Genomic DNA, 23,350 nt, shown 5'->3' with positions numbered 1-23,350 from the left:
TTTCCTATCTGTCTCTTGCAGTTCATTTTGGGCACTCACCACACCTTTGAACTCTCCTCCTCTTGCTTTAAATGCATGCCCTCTAACTCTTCTCATCAGATACTCTGCTTTCCCATTTCTTATCAAAGCCATGGTCCTTTGGTGAATTCTGGAATTCTTTTCTATCCGCAGGCTTATTGTTCATTTTAACCAGTTTCCTTTAATCTAATGTTATATTTCACCAATGCTCATTATAGTTCTCAACTCCACCCAAAAATAACTCTATTTTCTGATTTTCCAGGCAAAGATCTTCTTTCATAACTGGGTTTATTCCATTTGTCATTATCAATACCCTATCAAGACTATATTCCCTCTTTTTATTTTTATAACATGCGTGAAAGCTAACAGTCATGGAATATTTATTTCCCAATTTGATTATTTACCACCTTGGCTAATAATGGCTCATATACATTCAGTTCTACACACACAATTAATCCACTTACATTGTATCAAATGCTGTATGGCTTCAGATAAACAACCGTGAATTTTCCTCTTTCCCTGATACTGTCATCAGCACCCTATGAATTGAAACCTAGGCACAGTCTTTGAACCATGGATTCAGCTCCTTGATCTTACTGACCCCATGCCAAATAGAATGTGATTCTAAGACGAACTCAGAAAGGAACAACATTAGACTTGGTCAGTATTGTGGAGATGAATGGAGAATGATAAAGAGAATATACGGTCAGAACTCAGCTCAGTGTTACATGGGGAACCAAGACTGTGAGTGGCCTGGTTCAGACCCAAATGTTAGCTTAGGATAACAATGCAGTAATATAGTGGCTAGAAATAGGACTTGCATTTCCCTTTGTCTTCCAGATGGTGGAAATTTCTGCTCATCCAATCTGAGACACCAAACAAGGAGCTTAGTAACAAAAACAGATGGCCAGTGGACTCAAAGAAAGTGATAAATATTATAGATGCTGTGGAAGATCATGATTTAAATTAGAAACAGGAAATATGGATCTTTAATGGAATACAGAAGTAACACTAAAATATCACAGAATACCATATACAGATTTGGTTAGAAATCTCGGACAAACAACAAGGTGCTAATAAGTACTCACTCCTCGATTGCTGGCATTCTCCTGTAAAAATTTTCTGAATTTATTCAGGAAAATGTATCTGGATGCTTCCCCCTGAAATGAAAAAAGTTAAACATGTTTGAGGGTTGAATTTGTCATTTATCACTTGAACATTTGGTTATAGTCTCATCTTCCAATTAGATGGAACATCAGATTCCATGATGGGAGAACTTCGTTGAAAGTTTCAGACTCAACCTGTTAACAATCACCACTAAAGCCTCTGTGCTTCTCTGCAACTTGTCCACCACCAGCACCTCCCACAACTGAGGTGGACTTCATTAACAGTCTCAGTAAAACCTTTGTGATCTGCATCCCACTACCAACATGTACACACATTAAAAACCAGTGGTCAGATAGAAGAGACTAAGCTATTGTTGACCTGCATTGCAATAAGCTTAAGTACCAGGATAAGACATGCTTCTGACACAAGCAGTTAAGGTACCAGACTTCAAGTGGAATATATTAAGTTTTTAGTAGTGTAAAGACTCTAAGATTAATATCAGCTTTTTAAAAGGTTGAGAGGTTGCTGAATAACATTGTTTCAAATAAAATGTTTAAAATGAAGAAAATATTTAACAAGGAAGAGGGAATTGTTTTGACTGGAATAGGAATCCTTAATAATGTAGACAACAGGTAGAGGCAAAGCAACACACACAAAATATTGGAGAAACTCAGCAGGCCAGACATCATCCATGGAAAGGGCTGCAGTCAATGTTTCAGGTGAGACCCTCCATCAGGACTAGAGGAAAAAAAGATGAAGTGTCAGAGTAAGAAGGTGGAGGGAGGGGGGAGGGAAAGAAGAAACACAAGGTGCTAGGTGAAACCACGAGGAGAGGAGGGGTGAAGTAAAGAGCTGGAAAGTTGATTAGTGAAAGAGATACAGGGCTGGAGAAGGGGGAATCTGATAGGAGAGGATAGAAGACCATGGAAGAAGGAAAAGGTGGAGGAGCACCAGAGGGAGGCAGATAAGGAAATAAGGTGAGAGGGGATAGAGAGTGGTGAAGAGTGGACGAGGAGGCATTATCTAAAGTTCACAAAATCAATGTTCATGCCATCAGGTTGGAGACTACCCAAATGGAATACAAGGTGTTGCTCCTCCAACCTGAGTGTGGCCTCATTACAACAGTAGAGGAGGCCATGAACTGACATGTAAGAATGGGAATGAGAAGTGGAATTAAAAGGGGTGGCCACTGGGAGATCCTGCCTTTTCTGGTGGATGGAAAGTAGGTGCTCGTTGAAGCAGTCTCCCAACCTACGTTGGGTCTCACCGATATACAGGAGGTCACACCGGGAGCACCAGATGCAGTAGATGACTCCAAAAGACTACAAGTGAGGTGTCACCTCACCTGGACCGACTGCGTGGGGCCCTGAAAGGCAGTGAGGAAGATGGTGTAGGAGTAGGCATAGCACTTGTTCCGCTTGCATGGATAAGTGCCAGGAGGGAGATCAGTGCGGAGGGATGAATGGGGAGTTGCAAAGGGTGCGATCCCTGCAGAAAGTGGGGGGTGGAAGATGTTCTTGGCGGTAGGATCCCATTGGAGATGGTGGAGGTTGCGGAAAATTACGTGCTGGACACGGAGGTTGGTGGGGTGACAGGTGAGGATGAGAGGAACTCTATCCCTGGAGACGGAGGTGGTGGGAAGATGGGGAGAGGGCAGATATGGACAAAATGGAAGAAATACAGTTGAGGACAGCATTGATGGTGGAGGAAGGGAGGACCCTTTCTTTGAAGGAGGACATCTCCTTCGTTCTGGAATGAAAAGCTTCATCCTGAGAGCAGATGCCACAAAGACAGAGGAATTGAGAGAAGGGGATGGCAGTTCTACAAATACCAGGGTGGGAGAGGTATAGTTCAGGTAACATCAGTGGATTTACAACAGACATCAGTAGATAAGCTGTCTCTAAAGAAAGAGACAGAGAGAACGAAAAAGAGGAGGGAACAGTTCGAAATGGACCAGGTAAATTTGAGGACAGGATGGAAGTTGGAGGCAAAGTGGATGAAGTCAATGAGCTCCACGTGGGTGCAGGAAGCAGCAACAATGCAGTCATTGATGTAGCGTAGGAAAAGTGCAGAATGGTCACCAGTGTAGGCTTGAAACATAGACACATAGCTGACAAAAAGGCAGGCATAGCTGGGACCCATGCGAGTGCCCATGGCTACACCTTTTGTTTAAAGGAAGTGGGAAGAACCAAAGGAGAAATTATTGAGAGTGAGGACAAGTTCTGCCAAATGTAGGAGAGTGAGGATAAGAGGAACCAGGGAACTGGTTGGATCTGGTGTCCAGAAAGAAAAGGTGAGCTTTGAGGCCACCTTGGAAATTGATAATGGGTGATAAGGAAATGGCTGAGGCATTGAACGACAATTTTATGTTGGTCTTCACGGTGGAGGACATGTCTAATATGCCAAAGAAGGATGTTATGGACGAAATGGGAGGTGAAGACTGCGATAAAATCACTGTCACTAAAGAGATAGTGATGAGCAAACTAGAGGGCCTGAAGTTCCCTGGTCCTGGTGGGATGCATCCCTGGGTGGCGGAGGTTATAGTAGACACGTTGGTAATCATTTATCAAAACTCTCTAGACTCTGGGCAGGTCCTAGCGGATTGGAAGACAGCAAATGTCACGCCACTTTTTAAAAAAGGATGTAGGCAAAAGACGGTTAGCTTAACATCGGGAAAATGCTTGAAGCAGTTGTTAAGGAAGAAATAGCAAAACATTTAGAAAGGAGAGGTTCCATTAGACAGAGACAGCATGAACTCAGAAAGGGCAGGTCCTGTTTGACAAACTTACTGGAGCTCTTTGAGGACATAATGAGTGCAGTGGATAGAGGGGAACAGGTGGATGTCGTATACTTGGATTTCCAGAAGGCGTTCGATAAAGTGCCACACAAGAGACTTATAAATAAGATATGGATGCATGGAGTTGGAGGAAGTGCATTGGCATGGATAGTGGATTGGTTAACCAATAAAACGCAGAGAGTTGGTATAAATGGGTGTTTATCTGGTTGGCAGTCAGAGATAAGTGGGGTGCCGCAGGGGTCGGTGCTGCTGTTTACAGGTATCCCCTGCTTTTCGAAAGTTCGCTTTACTCTACTTTGCTTTTATGAAAGACCTACATTGGTACCTGTTTTCGCTAACAGAAAGAAATCCGAAGAGTAAACAACAGGAATTCTGCAGATGCTGGAAATTCAAGCAACATACATCAAAGTTGCTGGTGAACGCAGCAGGCCAAGCAGCATCTATAGGAAGAGGCGCAGTCGATGTTTCAGGCCGAGACCCTTCGTCAGGACTTACGAAGTGTCTCGGCCTGAAACGTCGACTGCGCCTCTTCCTATAGATGCTGCTTGGCCTGCTGCGTTCACCAGCAACTTTGATGTATGTTGCTAGAAATCCGAAGAGCATTTTCGCTTTTACGAAAAAAGGTGAAAAGCAAAAATAGCATTCAGCGTTTGTTCTGCAGCGAGCTGTTATAGAGGCAGCGCGCACCCCGAGCAGCGAGAGTGGCCCCGGGAACTACACTCAGCATCAAGCCGCCATAGCTTTGAACTGCGTGAGATTTTCACCACGATTGACAGTGCTGCAATGATTGCAGGAAAGTATGACTTTAATTTTGAAAGGGCACATAGGTTTAGGGCAGGTTTGCAGGATGTTTTGAGTGCTTACAAAGAACTGTATGGTAGAAAAATGTGTGAACCTTCCACTGTGCTCACTGTCATCCCGATTCTGGTAAGTGAAACTACACTGTACATAAACAAAAGGAATTCTGCAGATGCTGGAAATTCAAGCAACATACATCAAAGTTGCTGGTGAACGCAGCAGGCCAGGCAGCATCTCTAGGAAGAGGTACTGACAAAGGGTCTCGGCCTGAAACGTCGACTGTACCTCTTCCTAGAGATGCTGCCTGGCCTGCTGCGTTCACCAGCAACTTTGATGTGTGTTGCTACACTGTACATACATTATTTCTACTTTATATAGGCTGTGTACTTACCATATCATTCCGGTTTTTACTATACGTTAGTGTGATTTTAGGTTTTATGTATTACTTGGTATAATTTGGTAGGTTAGTTTTTGGGTCTGGGAACGCTCAAAAACTTTTCCCCATATAAATTAATGGTAATTGCTTCTTCGCTTTACGTCAATTCGGCTTACGAAAGGTTTCATAGGAACGTTCTACTTTTGGATACCGGGGGAAACCTGTACCATTGATGATTTGGAAGAGGGGACTGAATGTAGCATAGCAAAATTTACTGATGACACTAAACTGAGTGGAAAAGCAAATTGTACAGAGGATGTGGAGAGTCTGCAGAGGGATATAGATATGTTAAGTGAGTGGGCCAAGGTCTTGCAGATGGAATACAATGTTGGTAAATCCAAGATCATCCACTTTGGAAGGAATAATAGAAGAGCAGATTATTATCTAAATTGTGAACGATTTCAGCATGCTGTTGTGCAGAGGGACTTGGAAGTGCTTGTTCATGAATCAGAAAAATTTGGCTTGCAGATACAACAAGTTATTAAGAAGGCAAACGGAATGTTGGCCTTTATTGCTAGGGATTGAATTCAAAAGCAGGGAGGTCATGCTGCAAATATACAGGGTACCGGTGAGGCCGCACCTGGAATACTGTGTGCAGTTCTGGTCTCCATACTTGAAGGATATACTTGAAGGAGGGGAGAAGAAGATGGCGGCGCGTGCGGCCGCTCCGAAATGATATTGTATTTGTTCTTTCTTTTTAAATCTTTTTATTGAATAAGTATACAAAAAGGTAAGCCATATAGGCACTAATACACTGTTAGAATATAATAAAATTACAGAAGATATTAATACAGATAAAAAAATGATACAAACAATGTAATTTAAACATAACATAATAAGGTAACATAATAGTATACTAATTGTTATATATATATATCAATAGAGAAAAGGAAAAAAAAAACCCAAAAAAACCCCAAAAAAAACCCACCGTGCAACTAAACTAAAAGCAAAGCAAAGCAATGGGCTAACTTGGAACCAAGTAGAGTTAAAGAACTTAAAATCACCTCCTCAAACCCGATCTCCATTAAAAACAGTAAAAAAAAACAAGAAGGGAATATAAATATGGAGCAAAAAAGAGAGAAAAAAAATTACATTAAATGAAAATATTGAATAAAAGATCTCCAGGTCTGTTCAAATTTAAGTGAGGAATCATAGAGATTGCTTCTAATTTTCTCCTAATTCAAGCATAATATCGTCTGAGAAAACCAAAAAAAAGTAGTTGGAGCATTAAGCTCTTTCCAATGTTGTAAGATACATCTTTTCGCCATTAAAGTAAGAAATGCAATCATTCTACGGGCTGAAGGAGAAAGATTACTGGAAATTTTAGGTAATCCAAAGATAGCAGCAATAGGGTGAGGAGAGATATCTATATTCAATACCTTTGAGATAATATTAAAAATGTCTCTCCAAAAAGTTTCCAGAGTAGGACAAGACCAAAACATATGAGTTAAAGAGGCTATCTGCCCCGGACATCTATCACAAAAAGGATTAATATGAGAATAAAAATGAGCTAATTTATCTTTGGACATATGTGCTCTATGAACAACTTTAAATTGAATTAGGGAATGTTTAGCACAGATAGAGGAAGTATTGACTAATTGTAAAATCTGCCCCCAGTCATCCACGGAAATGATAGAACCCAATTCCTGTTCCCAATCTACCCTAATCTTATCAAATGGAGCTTTCCTAAGTTTCATAATAATATTATAAGTCATAGCCGATGCACCGTTCTGACATGGATTAAGGTTAATTATAGTATCTAAAATATGTAGGAGGAATACATATTTTAAATACATATGTAGGAGGAAGCATTGGAAAGGAAGAAAGTATAGTACTTAGGAAATTTCTAACTTGTAGATATCTAAAAAAATGTATTCTTGATAAATTATATTTATTAGATAATTGTTCAAAAGACATAAGGGAGCAATCTAAAAATAAATCCAAAAACCGTGAAATACCCTTAGTCTTCCAAATTTGAAAAGCACGATCTGTGAAAGAGGGAGGAAAAAATAGGTTACCTAAAATAGGAATCGCTAGCCCAAATTGGTTAAGATCAAAAAATTTTCTGAATTGAAACCAAATACGTAAGGTATATTTAACTATCGGGTTAGAGACCTGTTTGAGGCGTTTCAAATCAAAAGGAAGAGAGGAACCTAAAATAGAGCCAAGTGTATAGCCCTGAACAGATTGTAATTCCATTGCTACCCACTTAGGAATGGATAGTATATCCTGGTCAAGTAACCAAAATTTCATATGTCGAATATTAATTGCCCAATAATAGAATCTAAAGTTAGGTAATGCTAAACCCCCATCTCGCTTAGCTTTCTGTAAATGTATTTTACCCAGTCTCGGGTTTTTATTTTGCCAAATAAATGAAGAAATTTTTGAGTCAACTTTATCAAAAAAAGATTTTGGAACAAAAATCGGTAATGCCTGAAATATATATAAAAATTTTGGCAGAAAAAACATCTTAACTGCATTAATACGACCTATCAAAGTTAAATATAATGGAAACCATTTAGATGAAAGTTGAATAATATGGTCAATTAAGGGTAAAAAATTAATCTTAAATAAATCTTTGTGTTTACAAGTAATTTTAATCCCAAGATATGAAAAATAATTATTAATCAATTTAAACAGAAAGTTATGATATAAGGGAAGTTGTTTATTAATCGGGAAAAGTTCACTCTTACTAAGATTTAATTTATAACCTGAAAAAAGACTAAATTGTGCTAATAAATCTAAAACAGCAGGGATGGATTTTTGAGGATTAGAAATATATAAAAGTAAGTCATCAGCATGGAGTGATATTTTATGGGATTTTAAGCCCCGAGTCATCCCAGTAATGCTTGGAGATTCTCCAATGGCAATTGCAAGAGGTTCTAATGCAATATCAAATAATAAAGGACTAAGAGGACAACCTTGTCAAGTACCTCGAAAAAGAGAGAAAAAAGGTGAGCTTAAAGAGTTAGTACGGACCGAGGCCACAGTAGAATGATATAATAGTTTGATCCAGGATATAAATTTCGAGCTAAAATTAAACATTTCAAGCACCTTAAATAAGTAAGGCCATTCTACTCTATCAAAAGCTTTCTCAGCATCTAAAGAGATAACACACTCAGGAACATTTTGTGAGGGGGTATAAACAATATTTAACAGTGTGCGAATGTTATAAAAAGAGTAACGACCTTTAATAAAACCCTCCTCTTTGCGGGTTGACTTTAGGGTTTATGGAGTCTATTATTAATTTTGTCTCCTGGAATACTAATGGTCTTAACCATCCTATTAAAAGGCAAAAAGTTTTTAAAGTGTTCCGGAGACTTAAAGCACAAATTCTATTTTTACAAGAGACCCATGTGCGGAGGGGGGACAGACTACGTTTTTTTTAATTCTGGAAGGAAGAACAGTTTCATTCGAACTCTAATGCTAAGATTCAACGCGTCTCTATTTTTATAGACTCCTCAGTTACTTTTATACAACATGATATTATCTCTGATCCGAATGATAGATTTCTACTGGTTAGTGGTCTACTATTTAATAAAAAGGTAGTTTTGGTTAATGTTTATGCTCCCAATATGGACTGTCCGGAATTTTATAAATCATTATTCAATCAGTTACCGAATTTGAATGAGTTTTCATTGATCTGGGGCGGAGATCTTAATACCTGTTTATCTCCAGCTTTGGACCGTTCGGCTCCTCTACGGACCTTACCTAATAAATCTGCAACTTTGATTAAGTCATTCCTCTCTGATGCTGGGTCAACAGACATTTGGCGTTTTTTGCATCCTCAGGAAAAAGATTTTTCTTTTTTTTCACATGTTCACCATTCCTATTCAAGAATTGATTATTTCTTTATTGACTCTCGTCTTATTTCTTCAGTGATTAAATGTGATTATGACTCTATAACCATTTCAGATCATGCTCCACTTAAGCTTTCTATTAAAATTCAGGCCAATACACAAAATAATAGACAATGGCGTTTTAATTCGCTGTTGCTTCAGGACTCGGACTTAGTTAACTTTATGAATGAACAGATTGATCTTTTTTTTACAATCAACTATACAGAGGATATTTCTGTGAACATTCTTTGGGATACTTTTAAAGCTTATATTCGTGGTCAGATTATCTCGTATTCTGCTGCTTTGAGGAAGAAGCTGAAGCAGGAGGAGTTGGTAATTGTGGACAAAATTAAGGAAATTGATAAGAAATATGTTACAGCTCCCTCTGAGGAGTTATATAAACAAAGAACTGAACTTCAAATGGAACACAGTTTATTACTTTCGTCCTCGATTGTAAACCAATTAAAGAAAACAAGAAGTGAATTTTATGTACACAGTGACAAAATTGGCAAACTGTTGGCTAACCAATTGAAGTCTAATTATGCTAAATCTCAAATTAATCAGATTTATAATCAAAATGATCGACTGGTACTTGATCATGCGGGGATTAATCAAACCTTCTTTGATTTTTATTCTTCCTTATATCAATCAGAGTCTTCTCGAGACTCTAAATATATGAATGATTTTTTAGATAACCTAGATTTCCCTGAGATTTCACAGGATATGTCTTCTATGCTAGATACTCCCATTACCACTGATGAGATTAAGAATGTTATTTCCTCTATGAACCTGGGGAAAGCTCCTGGCCCTGATGGGTTTACTGCAGAATTTTATAAATGTTTTGCATCTTCATTAATCCCTTGGTTCTGTAGGGTTTTTGTCAATCTCTCTAATATTAAAGAAGGATAAAGATCCTGCTCAATGTGCATCTTATAGACCAATATCTTTATTAAATGTTGATCCGAAAATTTTTTCTAAATTATTAGCAAACAGATTAGAAAAAGTACTTCCTTTTATTATTTCGGAAGACCAGATGGGTTTTATTAAAGGTCGTCATTGTATTTGTTAAGTAGGGGCCGTGCACAATCCTGATTTGATGGAGACAGACGTGAAAAGCACAGAGGAACATCTGGAGAAACTACTGAAATGCCCGCTTCGCTGCCGCTGCTACTGTGCGATTGAGAATCTCCAGAGGGGAAGGCCCCGAATCCTCGGCTTTGCCTATTGCTGGGGCCGGGGTCGAAGCGCTCAGCAAAGAAGGTGCTCAGTGTCGGAGGGCTGGTCAAAGGCTCGAAGTTTTCGGACGGACTCAAGAGTCAGCTGCGGTCAGGTGCTTCCAGGGTGCTGCATTGGCAAGTTTGCGGTGCTGGAGGTTCATGGTAGGGAGAGTTTCTCCCTTCTACCATCTGCATGAGATAATGGGGCTTCCAAGAGACTTTGAGACTTATTTTTTAAACCGTGCCCATGGTCTGTTCTTTATCAAATTATGGTATTGCTTTGCACTGTTGTAACTATGTTATAATTATGTGGTTTTTGTCAGTTTTTTTAGTCTTGGTTTGTCTTGTGTTTCTGTAATATCATTCTGGAGGAACATTGTATCATTTCTTAATGCATGCATTACTAAATGACAATAAAAGAGGACTGCTTGTCCTCATAATCTAATCTAATCTAATATACTGGCTTTGGAGGCAGTGCAGAGGAGGTTCACCAGGTTGATACCAGGGATGAAGGGGTTAACCTATGAGGAGAGATTGAGTCTCCTGGGACTATACTCTCTGGAGTTCAGAAGAATGAGAGGGGATCTTATAGAAGCATACAAATTTTTGAAAGGGATAGATAAGATAGAAGTAGGAAAGTTGTTTCCATTAGTAGGTGAGACTAGAACTAGGGGACATTGCCTCAAGATTCAGGGGAGAAGATCTAGGACGGAGATGAGGAGAAACTGCTTTTCCCAGAGAGTGGTAAATCTGTGGAATTCTCTGCCCAGGGAAGCAGCTGAGGCTTCCTCACTAAATATATTTAAGAAACAGATAGGTTTTTACATAGTTAGGGAATTAAGGGTTAGGTGAAAAGGCAGGTAGATGGAGCTGATTTTACAGACAGATCAGCCATGATCTTATTGAATGGCAGGGCAGGCTTGATGGGCCAGATGGCTTACTCCTGATCCGATTTCTTATGTTCTTATGTTCTGGTGGGGGATGGAGGTTCACAGGAACTGGACATCCATAACGAAAATCAGATGCTCGGGGCCAGGGAGCTTGAAATCATTGAAAAAATCAAGAGCGTGTGAAGTGAGACAGATGTAGGTACAAAGGGACTGAACCAGGGGGGATAAAACTGAGTCAGGGTATACAGATTTGAGATCAGTGCGACAGGAACAAGCAGAAACGATGGGTCTACCTGGACAGGTAGGTTTGTGAATCTTGTGCAGGAGGTGCGGGGGGAGGGAACTATGAGGTTGGTAGCAGTAGATAGGAGATCCCCAGGGTTAATAATGTTTGTCCTCCCACTGAATCAAACTCATTAATAAATTTTCCTCTTCCTTTAAAAATCTATTCATAAAGCAGCTCGCTGGAAAGTGACCTCACTGCTTTGCCCTCTTACCTTACTATTTTGCTCCCTCTTTGCGCTGCTTTTATTTTATATTTCTTATTGTAACATAGAGCAGCTTTTACCTCTTCCACTGTACAGCTGCCACAAAGCAACAAAATTTACGACATGTGTCAGTGATAATAAACTTGATTCTGAATCTGATTCACCTCACCCAATGCTTTTCCTGCTGCAAAGTGAAGTTCAACTTGGGCCTCTAGAACACATTGCAGAATTTTACAGACACAAAGGCAGTTTAGCTGTCGGTTTAAGTGCCACAGTGCAAAACCAAGTACCAAAAATAAATATGTGATGAACGTGCAACACTTCATCACAAACTAGTGAGGAGCATCAACAAAAAACGAGTTAACAAACCATCAACACAGCTTATTTAAATCAGAGAATATTGGCCATCCTAGCTCAAACACAGGGCACACTCAGAGAAGAACATTCATAACGTAAAGAACATTAACCTGTAACAAAGCACATAACACTTAGAAAGCAATAATAAGATGCAAAGTACTGAACCACAATCTACCATCCTCACCACAGCATGTTCAGAGTAAATACAGCACAAGGCAACAATTGACCAATAACTATGGCAAGATGCAGTGCCAAAAATATCCTCTCTCCTTCGGGGGTGGGGGTGGGGGTGGGGATGGAGAAAAATGGGAAAAGAATGAACAGAATCAAGAGTAATCAGTTCCAGATTGAGTTTGCAGCAGGAGCTGGAAATGAATCTGAAATTATATGCACTTAAGAGTAGGAATTGTCTACAGTCCCGCTTTTACTTCCACTATATCTACAGTAGGTACATCACTGATGTATGTTTACTGAAATGGGATATAAAAGCAGAAGCTGCTGGAAATACTGAGCAGCTCAGGTAGCACCAGTCAGAAAGAAACAGTTAACTTTTCAGGTCAATTACCTTCCATCAAAATTGGGTGTATTTAGTTAAAAAAAAAAGTTTTAAGTTGACAGAAATTGGGGAGAGGCAGGAAGGTGTCCAATAGGTCAGCAGTCTAGAGAGATGAAATGATGTAGGTGGTGGTGCCGGCTAAAAGAAAGCTATGAAAGCTAGCGTATTACCTAAGCTGTGTCTAAAGCAGGTGTTATTTGGGAGGAGACAGAAGAAATCTGTATATTATAAAAGGGGAGAAAGAAGAAAAATATCATGCATGCAAAGAGTCTGCAGTTGTGCTTAGAAAGAATAGAGATAGTACAGTGGACTTCAAATATAGTACTGACAGTGATTGGCTTGTTCTACACACCAATATAAAAACAGTGCAGTGAGTTTCAGAAAGGAATTTACAGAGCAGGCGTTGTGTTCTACACAGAAATATAGAATCTGAATCAGATTAATACAACTGATACATGTCTCGGAATTTGTTGTTTTGCGGCAGCAGTCCAGTGCAATACAATAAAAACTATAAGTTACAATAAGAAATATATATTAAAAAATTAATAAGTAGTGTAAAAAGAGCAAAAGTAGTGAGGTCACGTTCATGGGTTGGTTGATTATCAGTTCAGAAATGGCAGGGGGGGAGGGGAAAGAAAAGAAGCTGTTTCTAAAATGGTGTGTGCATTTCTGTCTTCAGGCTCCTGTCCCTCCTTTCTGATGGTTATAGTAAGAAGACAGATGTCTTAGGTGATGGGGGTCCTTAATGATGGATGGCACATTTTTGAGGCATCACCTTTTGAAGCGCTGCGGAGAGTGAGATCCAGACATAAATATAGATACTGGGCACAAAGTTTGGTACAAGAATGTGGAAGCATGCCGTGAGTTCTAGACAGTTCATAGTGTATCTGAAACTGTAATATGGGAAGTACAATTTTGCACTTAAAATAAGACCCTCAGCAGTGATTGCTTAATCAAGAATGTAGATAGTAGTCAGTAGTGTAAGCTCTTCCTGTAGGTTTACTCACCACTCCCCTGTCTCTGTTGTTGAGAAGTAATTTCAGTATTTGAATCTGCAGTTCTTCCACAACTACAAAACAAAACATTGCAGATTATCGGTGATTTCTGCCCACCACAATGTAGTTCTATATTTCACACCAATCCTTCAATTGCATTCTCACAGCATTTCACAACAAACTGCACAACATTAAACTTCTATCAAAAGGGCATCAGCTGACTGATGACATTGTCCATTGTAAGGTACAAGGCCTGACTGTTTCAACTATATACCAGCCAGGGCAAAAATGGGCACAGAAACAGGTACAGAGTGAGCCAGGAAAGGCATCTCATAAATACAAGAGGTTTTACAAATGCTGGAAATCTTGAGGTACACATACAAAACGCTGAAGGAACTCAGCAGGTCAGGCAGCACCACCAGGACTGATGAAGGGTCTCTACCAAAACACTGACTGTTCAATTCTTTCCATAGATGCTGCCTGATCTGCTGAGTTTCTCCAGCATTTCATGCCTGTTACTCAGGGAAAAGCCTCTGTGTGACATTCACCCAAATAGAACTTTATCACCATTTTTTTGTAGCAGAATCTTAAAGAAGAAACCATTCCCGAGTTAAAGATCAGACTGATCAGTGGCAGTAGATTTGTATCTTATCAGTTATCAACCTTTGTGAAGCTGTCCATCACCAACAGCCAGTGCAAGCGGCACTGAGAAAAAGCTCCTCATACTCTACATCCCAATAGCATGGATACTGGGATTTCTGTGGGTTATTTCTATCCTCCCTTCCCCCATTCTCCTTCTGATCTTCCTTCAGTCCTCCCCATTTTGCCCCCATTCCCTCAAATCTTCCACACCACCTCTACAACTCCCCATCGCCTACCTTTTTCCCCAATCCCCTCATGGTTTTACCCCACCAGACTCCCTCCCCTATCTGGTTTTGGATCCACCTGCCATTCACTTCTCCATTAATGGTTTTCATTATCACCTCCTTGCTTTAAGAGTCCAACACTGGTAGCCCTTTGCATTCTTGCTTATCTCTCTCCAGCAGCTGTCTCCTATCTTCACATTCCTCTCCCCACACTTGCTCCCACTGCATCTGAACCTTTTTTCTCTCTGTCTTTGTCTGCCTCCATCAACACCCACATGTCATGGTCTCCAAACTCCACTCCGCTACCTGGCACAACCTGCCTGTCATCTATAGCACTCCTCAGTTTACCAGCCACCGCTCCCCTTCCCTTCTCCATGTTGGCCATTTCACCTCTCCACCCCCTTCCTGAGGAAGGGGAATGAAATATCAACAACTCCCTCCCCCCACCACCCAACAGACGCTGCTTAACCTGCAGGGTTCTTCCAGCAGATTGTGTTTAACTCCAGATTCCAGCATCTGCATTCTCTGCTGCCTCCAGATACCTGGCAGATAGCAGGGAGACCTCACTCCCTGTATCTGAATGGTCCATGAGCCCCAAAACACTATTTCATCATTCCTTTATTTCACTCTGTTTATTTAGAAATGTATGTCTTTGCACTATACTACTATCACAAAACAACAAATTTCACATTATAATAATCCAGATTCTTATTCTCTCTATATTCAATATAAATGGAACACACTGGAGCTGCACTTTACCAATAACCAGTGCCTGGCAAACTGAACTTAACCAATCGCCAGTGCCAATGTAACTGTGGTTCACCAACATCCATTGTCACTGGATCTGTGCCTCACCAATATCCAGTGTCGTTGGATCTATCCCTCACCAATATCCAGTGTCATTGGATCTATCCCTCACCAATATCCATTGTCGTTGGACCTATCTCTCACCAATATCCATTGTCATTAGATCTGACTCTCACCAACATCCACTGTTACTGGATCTGTGCCTCACCAGTCTCCAGTGCCCATGGATCTATCCCTCACCAATATCCATTGTCGTTGGATCTATCCTTCACCAATCTCCAGTGTCCATGGATCTATCCCTCACCAATCTCCATTGTCGTTGGATCTATCCCTCACCAACCTCCAGTGTCCATGGATCTATCCCTCACCAATCTCCAGTGTCCATGGACCTATCCCTCAGTAATATCCATTGTCGTTGGATTTATCCCTCACCAATATCCATTGTTGTTGGATCTATCCCTCACCAATATCCATTGCCATTGGATCTATCCCTTGTCAATATCCATTGTTGTTGGATCTGTCCCTCATCAATCTCCAGTGTCCATGGATCTGTCCCTCACTAGTATCCAAATTAGGTCCTCAGAGATCTTGACACCCAGGAACTTGAATCTGCTCACTCTCTGCACTTCTGATCCCTCTGAGGATCGGCATGTGTTCCTTTGTCTTACCCTTCCTGAAATCCACAATCAACTCTTTCGTCTTACTGATGTTGAATGCCAAGTTGTAACTGTGACTCCACTCCACTAGTTGGCATATCTCACTCCTGTGTACCCTCTCGTCACCATCTGAGATTCTACAAACAATGGTTGTACCATTAGCAAGATTACAGATAGTATTTGAGCTATGCCTAGCCACACACTTATGGGTATATAGAGAGTAAGCAGTGGGCTAAGCATATACTCCTGAGGTGCACCAGTGTTGATCATCAGCGAGGAGGATATGTTATCACCAACCCGCACAGATTGTGGTCTTCTGGTTAGGAAGTCAAGGATCCAAGTGCAGAGGGAGGTACAGAGGCCCAGGTTCTGCAACTTCTCAATCAGGATTGTGGAAATCATGGTATTAAATACTGAGCTATAGTCGATGAACAGCATCCTGACATAGGTGTTTGTGTTGTCCAGGTGGTCTAAAGCCGTGTGAAGGCCATGGAGATTGCATCTGCCATTGACCTATTGTGGCGATAGGCAAATTGTAATGGGTCCAGATCCTTGCTGAGGCAGGAGTTCAGTCTAGTCTAGTTGATGGTCATACATGAAACAATAGGTTAAATGGAAGAGGGGGAATGAGACTGATAGGGAGGCTTTGAGACTAACATTGAGACAATAGTCTGAATGATATCTTTCCATAACCCGAGAAAATATAAATAATATGAAAATGTAGAAGTTGGAAGGGACAGACATTCTGTCAAGGAAATAGGGAAGGCTAATGACAAACATGAGTTTTCAGAGCTGCAACAGCAACCTATAAACCCAACACTCAAGGCCCTACCCGACCAAGATACGAGAGCATAGGTGAACTGATCAGGAACAGTAAGGCAGTTAACAAATGCTGGAAAGAACATTTTGAAGACCTCAGGATCCCCTGTCCTTGAAGTGAGTGCTCTTAACTCCATCCCAAAGCAACATTCTCAGAGGTGAGAAGCTCCACTCACAAATCATCAGTTACGTCTAGGACAAGGAATGCATACCAGGAAACCTTAGCAAAGGTGTAATCATGATCACCTTCAAGCAAGAAAATATCAGACTGTTGTAACTAAAGTGAGGTCTCCCTGCTATCTGCCGCAGTAAAGTCATCCCCAGGGTCCTTATAAATCTTCCTGCCTTAGTGGCTGAATAACTACACCATGTGAGTTCTATCCATTGACAGGTTCAGTGGACATGATTTTCATTGAACAACAACTCTTTAGAATATAGGAATCACCACCATGATCTCTTTCAAGCTCACCAAAGCCTTTGAGTCCATGAATCAGGAGAGACTGTAATATTTACAAACAGGTCTACAACTGAACTACTCTCAGTAAAAACTGATACCATACAAGGCTCCGTCATTGCTGCATTGCAACTTAATCTTTTTGCTGCAGTGTTTTGCTTTGCCTCCAATATTCTAGCAGCACTGAAGACAACCTACAGCAACCACCTTCCAAAACCAAGGTTATCCAAACCTCAGTAAATGAGCTGCAAAATGCAGTTAATCCATGCGTTTGTACAGACAGAAAGGCTGAGCTCACGGTCATTGTCACCTCCTGGCTCCAAACGATTTTTGAAAGAACATTACTAATGTCTCCACAATCTCTACCACTACCTCCTTCAGAACCCAAGGGTGCAGTTCATCTAGTCCGGGTGACTTATGTACGCAGTATGTGAGCTGTACAACCAGAGGGGAGAGGACTCTGGATTTGACGTATGCTAACGTTAAGGATGTATACAGCTCCTCTCCCTTCCCCCCACTGGGAAGGTCAGATCACATCCTGGTGCATCTAAAACCCTGCTACGTGCCTCTGGTGAAGAGTAAACCTGCAACGTCGAGGGCAGTGAGAAAATGGTCGGAGGAGGCTTATGAGGTGCTCCAGGGTTGTTTTGAGGTGACAGACTGGCAGGCACTCTGTGAGCCACATGGAGAAGATATTGATGGGCTCACAGAGTGCATCACTGATTGCATCAACTTCTGTGTGGACTGCAATGTTCCGACAAGAACTATCCTCTGTTATTCAAATAACAAGCCATGGATGACAAAGGACATTAAGGACATCCTGAACGCTAAAAAGAGGGCATTTAGAGATGGAAATAGGGAGGAGATGAGGGCAATACAGAGGGACCTGAAAGCCAGGATCAGGGAGGCTAAAGACAGGTACAGGAAGAAGCTTGAGTGGAAACTCAAGCAGAACAACATGAGAGAGGTCTGGAGGGAGATGAGGACCATCACTGGGTTCTGGCAAACTAGCAGCAGAGGAGCGGAAGGCAGTGTGGACAGGGCCAATGAACTTAACCTGTTCTTTAACAGATTTGACATTGTGGCCCCTGCCCATCCCACACATGAGCCATCTGTTGTCGGCCCCCAACCAACACATATTCCATTCTTCCCTCCTACCCCTCCTCACAGTCCCCCACCCTGCTCTCATGACTATACCCCTTCCCCACACAAAACCACCATGGTGGGCTTCACAGCTGAACAGGTGAGAAGACAGCTGAAATGTCTCAACCCAAGCAAGGCTGCAGGACCGGATGGTGTCAGTACCAGGGTGCTCAAAGCCTGTGACCCTCAGCTATGTGGAGTACTTCGTCATGTATTCAACCTGAGCCTGAGGCTCCAGAGGGTTCCTGTGCTGTGGAAGACGTCCTGCCTCATCCCTGTGCCGAAGACGCCGCGCCCCAGCGGCCTCAATGACTACAGACCGGTGGCATTGACCTCCCACATCATGAAGACCCTGGAGAGACTTGTTCTGGAGCTGCTCCGGCCTATGGTCAGGCCACACTTAGATCCCCTCCAGTTTGCCTACCAGCCCTGACCAGGAGTTGAGGATGCCATCGTCTACCTGCTGAAACGTGTCTACGCCCACCTGGACAAGCCAGCGAGCACTGTGAGGGTCATGTTTTTTGACTTCTCCAGTGCGTTCAACACCATCCACCCTGCTCTGCTGGGGGAGAAGCTGACAGCGATGCAGGTGGATGCTTCCCTGGTATCATGGATTCTTGATTAGCTGACTGGCAGACCACAGTACGTGTGCTTGCAACACTGTGTGTCCGACAGAGTGATCAGCAGCACTGGGGCTCCACAGGGGACCATCTTGTCTCCCTTTCTCTTCACCATTTACACCTCGGACTTCAACTACTGCACAGAGTCTTGTCATCTTCAGAAGTTTTCTGATGACTCTGCCATAGTTGGATGCATCAGCAAGGCAGATGAGGCTGAGTACAGGGCTACGGTAGGAAACTTTGTCACATGGTGTGAGCAGAATTATCTGCAGCTTAATGTGAAAAAGACTAAGGAGCTGGTGGTAGACCTGACGAGAGCTAAGGTACCGGTGACTCCTGTTTCCATCCAGGGGGTCAGGGTAGACATGGTGGAAGATTACAAATACCTGGGGATACAAATTGACAATAAACTGGACTGGTCAAAGAACACTGAGGCTGTCTGTAAGAAGGGGCAGAGTCGTCTCTATTTCCTGAGGAGAATGAGGTCCTTTAACATCTGCCGGACGATGCTGAGGATGTTCTACGAGTCTGTGGTGGCCAGTGCTATCATGTTTGCTGTTGTGTGCTGGGGCAGCAGGCTGAGGGTAGCAGACACCAACAGAATCAACAAACTCATTCGTAAGGCCAGTGATGTTGTGGGGATGGAACTGGACTCTCTGACGGTGGTGTCTGAAAAGAGGATGCTGTCCAAGTTGCATGCCATCTTGGTCAATGTCTCCCATCCACTACATAATGTACTGGGTGGGCACAGCAGTACATTCAGCCAGAGACTCATTCCACCGAGATGCAACACAGAGCGTCATAGGAAGTCATTCCTGCCTGTGGCCATCAATCTTTACAACTCCTCCCTTGGAGGACCAGACACCCTGAGCCAATAGACTGGTCCTGAACTTATTTCATAATTTACTGGCATAAATTACATATTACTATTTAACTATTTATGGTTCTATTACTATTTATTTTATATGGTGCAACTGTAATGAAAACCAATTTCCCCCGGGATCAATAAAGTATGACTATGACTAAGGTCTTACAGCTTTTTGAGCACTTTCTCCCTCGTAATAGTAACTGCGCTCACTTCTCTTCCTTCACACCCTTCAACATCTGGCACACTGCTCGTGTCTTCCACAGTGAAGAATAATGCAAAATATTCATTTAGTTCCTCTGCCATCCCCTTGTACCCCATTATTATTTCTCTGTCCTTTTCTCTAGCCGTCCTACATCCATTCTCATCTCTCAAAAGTATTTCTCAAGTATTTTTACATGTCTGAAAAAGCTTTTACTATTCACTTTGATATTATTTAGTAGTTTGCTTTCATATTTCATCTTTTCACTCCTAATGGTTTCTTTAGTTGTTCTCTGTAGGTTTTTAAAAGCTTCTAAAACCTCTATCTTCCTGCTAAATTTTGCTTTGTTGTATGCCCTCTCTTCTGCTTTAACTTCCCTTGTCAGTCATAGTTGTACTATTTTGCCATTTTGAGTATTTCTTCATTTTTGGAACACATCTATCCTGCACCTTCCTCATTTTTCCCAGAAACTCACACCATTGCTGCCCTGCTGTCATCCCTGACAACAGCTCCTTCCAATTTCCTTTGGCCAACTCCTCTCTCATACCACTGTAGTTTCCTTTACTCCACTGAAATACTGCTAAATCAGACTTTACTTTCTCCTTATTTCAAGTTTCATATTGTGATCACTGCCTCCTAAAGGCTCTTTTACCCTAATCACCTCTGGTCCAATACGTAACACCCAATCCAGTATAGCTGATCCCCAAAGTAGGCTCAACACCAGCCATCAGAATCCTTCAGCCCTTAAGTGTTTACCTTCAATCCGCTTCTTCAATCGCTGACAACCACGCTCATAAGCTCGTCGTCTCAATCGCTCCTCAGCACTTTCTTCCTTTATCTCCTTGCCCTGAAGTGAAATAAATCCGGCTTCTGTTAAAATGATAAAATTACTTGGAAATTTCTGCTGTCCCCAACTTCTCCCACACATATGCTTGCTCATTTACAAAAAGCATGAAGGTTAAACAAAGGATCCTACCTCTTTATCAAATCTGGTTGGCCACCAGGTAGTAGGAATGAGCTCCTCTAATCCTGCTTCTTCCACTCGAAGAGGGGTTTTAATATAAAAAAACACAACTGATCGAAGCACATCAAATGTAGTTTCAAGTTAAGGATCATTAGGACAACGATTATTACTTAAAAAATTCTCAAACAACCATCTTCCCTATTGTTTACAACAATATCTCCAACTCCAATACCCCAAAATTTTCCTAATTTATTTCACTCATCTAAAGCAGAAAAAAGGGAAAGAACATTGCAGTCTTGCCAGGTTTTTAGAGACAAGGTAGAAAGCACAAGGGCAATCTTTAAAAAGAAAAACGCACACAAAAAGAGCACTTGACCTCAGTTCTGCTACTCAGCTAGAACTTACTAGGGAAGCATTTTCCAGTGGGGAATTCATCTGTTGCCGAACATTTTTACATCACAGCAAACAGACTGTGAAGAATGACAAGAGTCTAGAGCATTTCTAAATCCACAGTAGCCACACAACTGTTTGTCCACCTCCAAAAGACAAAGGAAAGTTATTTAATTTTGTTTACTTGGATTTTCAGAAGGCCTTTGACAAGGTACCACACATGAGACTGCCAAACAAGAATCCATCATATTACTGGAAAAACACTAGAATGGATAGAGAATTGGCTTTTCTAGTTGGCTGCCAGTGTCTAGTGGCATTCCTCAGGGGTTGGTGTTAGATCTGCTACTTTTCTCATGGAAGATTAATGATCTGGATGAATAAATTTAAAAACGCAAACAGGAGGAAATCTGCAGATGCTGGAATTTCAAGCACTCCCCCTCCCACTTTCAAATTTCTTACTAGCTCTTCTTTCAGTTAGTCTTGACGAAGGGTCTCGGCCCGAAATGTCGACTGTACCTCTTCCTAGAGATGCTGCCTGGCCTGCTGCGTTCACCAGCAACTTTGATGTGTGTTGGATGAATGAATTGATGGCTTTGTGGTCAAGTTTGTGGATGACATAAAAATAGTTGGCGGGTCAGGTCATGTTGAGGAGGCAGGAAGTCGCAGAAGGACTTGTGTAGATTCAGACAATGAGCAAAGAATTGGCAGATGGAATCCATTGTAGGGAAGTGTATAGTCATGCACTTTGGTAGAAGGAATAAAGGTGTAGACTGTTTTCTAAATTGGAACCAAATTCAGAAATCAGAAATGCAAAGGGACTTGAGAGTCCTAGTGCAGGATTCCTGAAAGGTTAACCTAACAGGCTGAACTGGTAGTAAGGTGCAATGTTAATCTTCATTTCAAAAGGACTAGACAATAAAAACAATGCTGTCATGTTGAGGCTTTATAATTTTATTTATTTTCATTTCTAGATACAGCATGGTAACCAACCCCTCTGACAAGCCAATGATTAGATACAAATGCACACAGAGCAAAGAGTTAAATTGTACCACAGAGGCAAAATTCAAAAGGGCAAAGATGCTGCATTTAAATGTGCATAGTACTTGGAATAAGATGGACGAACTCCTGGCACAATTAGAGATTGACACTGAGTCATGGCTGAAAGAAGGCCATAGTTGGGAGTTTAACCTCAAAGGATATACTTTGGATAGAATGGACAGGCAGGAAGGAAGGCAGAGGCAATGGTGTGACTCTGTTGGTAAGAGATGGAATTACATCTTTAGAAAGAGGTGACATAGGGTCAGAGAATGTTGAACCTTTGCGGGTGGAGTTAAGAAACTGCAAGGGTAAAAAAAAAGTTATGGAAATCATATATAGGCCTCCAATTAGTAGCCAAGATGTGGGGTTGAGATTGCAAAGGGAGCTGCAAAAGGCATGTAATGAGTAATGATACAATTGTAATGGGGGACTTCAATATGCAAGGGGATTTGGAAAATCATAAGACCATAAGATATAGGAGCAGAAGTAGGCTATTCAGCCCATCAAGTCTGCTCTGCCATTCAATCATGGGCTGATCCAATCCTTCCAGTCCATAGAACTATAGAACACTACAGCACAGAATACAGGCCATTCGGCCTTTCTAGTCTGTGCCGAAACTTTATTCCACTAGTCCCATTGACCTGCACCCAGTCCATAACCCTCCAGACCTCTCCCATCCATGTATCTATCCAATTTATTCTTAAACCTTAAGAGCGAGCTCACATTTACCATATCAGATGGCAGCTCGTTTCACACTCCCACCATGCTCTGAGTGAAGAAGTTCCCCCGATGTTCCCCCTAAACCTTTCCCCTTTCACCCTAAAGCCATGTCCTCTCATATTTATCTCTCCTAATCTAAGTGGAAAGAGCCTATTCACATTTACTCTGTCTACACCCCTCATAATTTTGTAAAGCTCTATCAAATCCCCCCCTCATTCTTCTACGCTCCAAGGAATAAAGTCTTAACCTGTTCAATCTTTCCCTGTAACTCAACTCCTGAAGACCCGGCAACATCCTAGTAAATCTCC

The 23,350-nt window shown here is 41.6% G+C and overlaps 1 protein-coding gene across 3 annotated transcripts in view; it reads right to left on the bottom strand.

The window, feature by feature from the left end:
* LOC134356709 (E3 ubiquitin-protein ligase RNF123) overlaps window positions 1-23,350 on the bottom strand; it is a 435,173-nt gene that overhangs the window by 300,690 nt on the left and 111,133 nt on the right. For all 3 annotated transcript variants that reach the window (XM_063067762.1, XM_063067763.1, XM_063067761.1), the window contains 4 exons: window positions 20,907-21,024; window positions 20,687-20,777; window positions 13,511-13,572; window positions 1,107-1,178 (listed from right to left, as the gene is read on the bottom strand). In XM_063067762.1, the coding sequence (XP_062923832.1) occupies window positions 1,107-1,178; window positions 13,511-13,572; window positions 20,687-20,777; window positions 20,907-21,024 (343 nt within the window). The remainder of the gene's footprint in view (window positions 1-1,106; window positions 1,179-13,510; window positions 13,573-20,686; window positions 20,778-20,906; window positions 21,025-23,350) is intronic.

The sequence above is a fragment of the Mobula hypostoma genome, chromosome 15, assembly GCF_963921235.1.
Source record: "Mobula hypostoma chromosome 15, sMobHyp1.1, whole genome shotgun sequence".
In the NCBI taxonomy this organism is placed as follows: Eukaryota; Metazoa; Chordata; class Chondrichthyes; order Myliobatiformes; family Myliobatidae; genus Mobula; species Mobula hypostoma.
This window is presented reverse-complemented; position numbering and strand designations above follow the sequence as displayed.